Source organism: Corylus avellana, chromosome ca11, assembly GCF_901000735.1.
Source record: "Corylus avellana chromosome ca11, CavTom2PMs-1.0".
Lineage (NCBI taxonomy): Eukaryota > Viridiplantae > Streptophyta > Magnoliopsida > Fagales > Betulaceae > Corylus > Corylus avellana.
This window is the reverse complement of record NC_081551.1, coordinates 17,641,047-17,647,211: the sequence shown is the minus strand read 5'-3', so window position 1 is coordinate 17,647,211 and position 6,165 is coordinate 17,641,047. Positions and strand designations below refer to the sequence as shown.

General features: G+C 37.2%; 1 protein-coding gene across 1 annotated transcript; it reads left to right on the top strand.

Moving 5' to 3' along the window:
- Positions 1-960: 960 nt before the first annotated feature.
- On the top strand, positions 961-6,165 carry LOC132165980 (protein arginine N-methyltransferase PRMT10). The gene is made up of 8 exons (XM_059576705.1): positions 961-1,257; positions 1,839-2,031; positions 2,128-2,233; positions 3,089-3,278; positions 4,044-4,229; positions 4,332-4,415; positions 5,062-5,280; positions 5,833-6,165. Exons 1-7 carry the CDS (start codon positions 1,066-1,068, stop codon positions 5,236-5,238), a joined length of 1,128 nt encoding a protein of 375 aa, XP_059432688.1. The 5' UTR covers positions 961-1,065; the 3' UTR covers positions 5,239-5,280; positions 5,833-6,165.

Sequence of the window (6,165 nt, the reverse complement as noted above, 5' to 3'; positions counted from 1 at the left end):
TGTTCTATTTTATATGACAAATACTATAGACCATTTTTTTATCCTCATAAACCTGATGTGACTTTTAAAATTATCATTAAAATTTAGATAAATCATACTTGAATTTTGATTCAATAGTGATTTTGAAAGCCACATTAGCTTTAAGAGGATAAAAAGATGGTCCTTAGCATTATTCATTATATATAAGGATATGCGGTTAGCGGTTATTAATCGCTTAAGTGCCAATTAATAGTTATAAGTAGGGGTGTAAATGAGCCAAGCATGAGTGAGCTTCCTTTGTTTGGGCTCGGCTTGTTTAAATTTTATTCGAGCTCGAGTTCGAGCTCGAGCCGAGTTTGAAGACGAGCCAAAAAAATCGAGTTCGAGCTCGAGCTTATAATAAGTCAAGCCGAGCTGAGCCAGTTTACGTGCTGGCTCTTATATTTAATTTATTAATTTTTTTTTATTATAAATTTAAACTTCAAGTATTCTTAAACGGTTCAAGAAGCAGCTTGCATATGAGCATTTGCTTAGTCTGGTTAGCAGACTATGGAGCTCGAGTCAATACAGTAAGGTACTTGGTTTCGAAAAGAGATGATATGTATCCTTTTATAATAAAATGATGCTATTAGAAAAAAAAAAAAAATCATCAATTTTTAATATTAATATGATGAATTATGTGAATAACTACCAATTCAAGCCTTATACGAGTTGTTTACGAGCTTAGCCGAGTCGAGCTGAGCTAGCTTCGTTTAATATTTGAACCAGGATTCGTATTCACGAAACGTTTTATTTAACATTCGAGTCGAGTCCGAGCTCACTCGCGAGCGACTTGCTCTCTTAATAGCTCTAGTTATAAACGATTAGCGGTTATCTGTAGAATATAACCTCTCCCTGCTACTACCCTCGCCAATAGTACAAAAATAGTAACGAATAGATTGGAATAGAATAGAATAGAATAACGTATTAATACGCAGCTACAAGCCTACAAGCCCCGCAGCCCAACAGCAGTCGGCAGTAGCGACGTTGCCCTAAAATTCAAACCCTCTCTCCGTCTCTCTCTCTCTCAAGTCTGAAGGTAGTGTAATGGGGAGCTACCAAAACGGCGTCGGGGGCGGGGAACGGAGCGCCCCGGGGGTGGACAAGGGCGTGGATTTCGCGCAGTATTTCTGCACCTACGCGTTTCTGTACCACCAGAAGGAGATGCTCTCTGACCGAGTCCGCATGGACGCTTACTACAACGCCATCTTCCAAAACAAGCATCACTTCCAGGGAAAGGTATCTCTCTCTCTCTCCGAGAGCGAATGTGTTTTTGGGTTGGGACCCGAGAAAGATTGAATCTTTTCTGAGCTGAGCTCGGTCGGACAAGTATTGGTGTAATGGGGTTGAGGTTTTGATGTGGGAAAACAACGGCAAACACGAAAGTTACCGTTTTTTTTTAATTTTCTGTTTTCCTGCTGTTTTGGGGAAACTGAAGGTTTTGTTAAGAACTTAGATATAATTGATATCTTTGATTGTTTTTTAACCATTTGAAATCAAGTTGGACGCAATTACATGGATATGCAATTCAAATTATGCATAAAGCTAAAAGCGCAAGTAGAATGCTGTGTGTTTGTACATGTGTGTGTGTGCCCGTCGTTATTTTGTAAGCGAACCCATTGCAATAATAGACACGGAATTAGAAATTTGGGTTCTTGGATGTTCTGGAGAGTAATGGGAATCTAGTGATCCACAGTCATATCAGTTTTGGGACATAATTTCTGATTCTGAAGAGTGTTTTTATTGAAGTATTACTTATTTTAGTTGTATTTGGAATATATATATATATATGGGATTAATTTGGTGGGTTTGTTGAGAAGGCCGTGTTGGATGTGGGAACTGGGAGTGGCATTCTCGCAATTTGGTCAGCACAAGCAGGTGCGAGGAAAGTCTATGCAGTCGAAGCAACTAAGATGTCAGAGCACGCACGTGCGCTTGTAAAAGCAAATAACATGGAAGATGTGGTGGAAGTGATTGAGGGTTCTATGGAGGACGTTACTCTGCCAGAGAAAGGTTGGTATTATTAAGTAATTAGTTTGCTTTTAGATTGAAAATGGGTCTTCCCCATTATGTCATGGGTATAAGTTCAGGTATTGATTTATTGTGCAGTTGATGTGATTATCTCGGAGTGGATGGGGTACTTTCTTCTGCGTGAATCTATGTTTGATTCAGTGATATGTGCACGTGACCGCTGGCTGAAGCCAACGGGAAGCATGTAGGTTTTGCAATTCATTTACACATTCTGATATTTGTTTCTGGGTTTTATCACTTGCAATTGTGCCTTTCCATGTTTTTTTTGGTTGTCCTACTAACTGCTACTAAAGCGGCCGGTACAATGATTATGAGAATTCTTTTTCTTAATGATTTGCGCCACCTTGGTATTTTAAGACACTAGCTATTCAAACATGAGCGACTGTTTTCTTGATTTCTCGATAAGCAAGTTTGTGAGACTTTCATTATCAAAAAGGTACTATTTTCTGTAAATGCGGTTCATATATCTAAGGCTTTGATTACTCAAGCATCATAATTAGTTCACACAAACTATGTGATTATTCTATTAAGAAAGTTTCATAGTGAGATCTTAATCTTTTCATGAGCATTCTTTGAGTGTCCAGTGATGCTCCGCATCTATTTCTTCTGTTCTCGTATATGAATACTGGGCAATTTTTGTAGCAGAAAAGGGCATTTATCTTTGAGGGATAGGATACTCATGTCCATGTTATTAGATCATAGCTATGAGGCTTGATTAGATTTGTTGGTGATTGTAGTCAACCGTCTGTTATTATACTGTCTGCTTGCCCTTTAGTTCAACTTATGAATCATGCTTTATATGTGCTTGGAATAACTTGTATGCTTCTAAAATAATTAATTGGGATGGAAAATGGAATGATTGAGTTATCGCTGCCAGAGGTGGCTGCACTTGATGAAAGTGAGAAGATGGTTTGATTGAGCTTGTTGGAAGTGTTATGAATTTATTAATTCAAAAATAAATTAATTTTTGGGTGGTTTCAGCCTTTCAGGTTGTTTTTTTGGAGAGTTGTCGTATGACCCAGAAACTTTGGTTTCACAGGTATCCTAGTCATGCCCGCATGTGGATGGCACCTATCAGGTCTGGATTGGCAGAGCAAAAAATAAGTGACTATGAGGAAGCCATGGATGATTGGTACCATTTTACAAATGAGACAAAAACTTACTATGGTGTTGATATGAGTGTTCTTGCAAAGCCTTTCTCTGAGGAGCAGAAGAAATACTATCTTCAGGTTAGTGCTCCATTTTTTATGGCACTTTAATTTTTATTCTCTTTTGGGTTCATCAGTGACAACTGACAAGTACATCATTCCTCCCCTCTTTCGGTGTTGCGTAAGTGTGAAATGTGGGTGACCTGATGTTATAATGTTGCCCAAACTCACCCCTGAATATAACTAATACTTGCTCAAATGTTCAAGTAATCTGAAGCAAAAGATACCTATATCATTTGAGCTACGCCCCTACGTCACCCCCCCTCAAAAAAAAAAAAAAATCCATGAGTCCCTGACACAATCTTTTTTTTTTGTTCTTCCTAAACTGTTCTATTGCTCTTTCACCCAGAGATTATGAGAATTGAAATATTTGTTCTTTGGTATGATGATTTAAACAATTTTTTTTTCCCGATTTGGATTTAATTAATGGCATCATTTGGATTTGCTGATTCACACATCCAGATTGGATCTAGTGTGAACTCTGTATGTGGGATTATGAATTATATATCAAGTAGGTTTAATGGACTTGCTAAAGTTTTCTTTCTAGCCTCTCTTATCTAAACATTATAGATCATGTCACTGCTAATATTGCTGCTCCTTGGGAACTACCTGTAAAAGGTGGTCCTAATCCTTTGGGATGAGCAAGCCATCTAAAGCATTGCAGTGTCTGTCTCAAAGGATAAGAAAGATGTTTATAAATTTGGCTTCTCTTTGCCCATGGAAGTAAGATGTGCTTCTTCTTCGTGTCATACAACAGATTAAATGTGTGCTATATAATTTCTGTAGACATCATTGTGGAACAACCTTCATCCACAACAAGTTATAGGGACGGCTGCTGTTGTAAAGGAGATTGATTGTTTAACTGCCACTGTGAATGACATCCTTAAACTCGGGTCAAATTTTTCGTCATCAATAACTTCGGAGAACACGAGGCTCTGCGGGTTTGCAGGATGGTTCGATGTTCATTTTAGAGTGAGTTGATATTCAATATCCATTTTTATTATTTTATGCTAGGACTCTAAAGCATCTGCATGCTAATATAATATAATATGTTATATTTTTTGGTTGCACTAGGGAAGGAGTGAGGACCCAGCTCAGCAGGAGATCGAGTTGACAACTGGTCCTAGCATTAATAATGGGACACATTGGGGCCAACAGGTCTGTGCCACAAACAAAAACATCTTCTTCCTTTAAGTTTAATTCCTCGTATAAATATATGAAAAAATAATGAAGTTTTGTGTTCTTTTGGGAAGAGCTGGAAAATTGTTGTATTTGTCTTTTTTAAAGCCATAATTGGCCATTCTCTATGTGGTCAGTTATATGATTGTATTGCCATTGTGCTTATTTTGGGTTCATTTTCAGTAAGTAGCGTATTCAGTACAGAGCTTAACCTTTGGATCTGTAAAATATGCATCGTCAGCTAAATGGTCTACTGTCCTCCTGTCTTAGGTTTATATGCTTCATACTCACAGGTGTGTAACCAATATAGCATGACTTGTTCTTTATCATCCAAATGATGGACATAGGCATTTTTAATTTTCATAATGACATAATATAGTCAATTTGAATGGTCTTTAAAAGCTTCCATCATTTTTCTAGTATCTTCGCTGTCATGAAGCTTAACTTATATTAGAGTAGTTATGCATTGCATTTTTTTGGGGGTCTGTCCATTGCACTGCATTCCATATGCTAGTCCGTTGCAGTTGTGCATTTTTTTTTTTTCCTTTTTCTTTTGTAGATTGCCTGCTTGCTTAGTTAAATTATCTATTAATCCTTCCATTTTTTCCTTTTGTTTATTGGACAGGTATTCCTCTTGCATCCTCCAATTCGTGTCAGTGAAGGGGATGACTTAAATGTTTCTTTCTTGATGAATCGCTCGGAGGAAAATCATAGACTCATGGAGGTTGACCTGGGCTGTGAGATCAAACAGAATACTGGCAACCTGCTTCCAGCTTTCAAGAAGAAGTTCTTCATAGAGTGAGAAGAAGATAGATCACATATCTTTAACTGAACATTAGCAAAGGTACGTCTTTTAGCTCCTAGCAAGAATCATGATGTAATGTGCTTTATATTGCCATGGCCCAGTAGATTGATCTGGTTCTTCCAGATAGGCCTCATTTGCATGCAAGAACTTCTCCTGATACATGTCATTCGATCTGGTAGTTTTGATTTATTAGAAAATCGCTTGACATGCTTAACCCATTAGAGAATATTCTGGAAAACAATTAGTCAGCATTCTTGTTGGTGAATTACCCAACTTTAGGAGTTTCACTAAATAAATTGTTAATACTTCAAACAAAGATTTAGTACAATCTGATTCATTTCTTTTCCTCTGAAATTTCCATCATATGAAACTACAAGTTAAATTTAAAATAATTGGATAATCCTGAATTTAAAAACTGATTCTATAGGTTTTACCCATTGTAGTTGAATAATGTTGGGTGCTCTATATTTGTGTGTGCATGAACTCGTGGTTCAAAGTTTTCTAGTATGCGTTTGGCACTTAATACTGTAATTTTCCTGCCTATAATTTTCTTTGTTTGTGCCTGACAATCTAGATATGATTTGTCTGCAGATGAACTTGGATGGCAATCTTTTTGGATGTTTTGTTCTTCTTCATAAAGAAATGAAGTTAGTGAGTGGTCCTGTGACTACAATATTTTGCTACTTTTCAGTGTCTGGATGCAATGAACATGCCCACCAGTATGTTCTACTGCTGTCTGGATTCCCAGATATGTGGCTGGTTCTACAAATCTATCCGAGTTCCTGGTGGAGTTTTTCAGCCATTTTTATCACTTGAATGTTCTTTTTTGATATAATGATGTGTTCCTAATGACAACTATGCCGACTTCATCAGGATTTTCTCCCTACAGCATTTTATATCTAAGCCTAAAATCCCTTTTTTTTT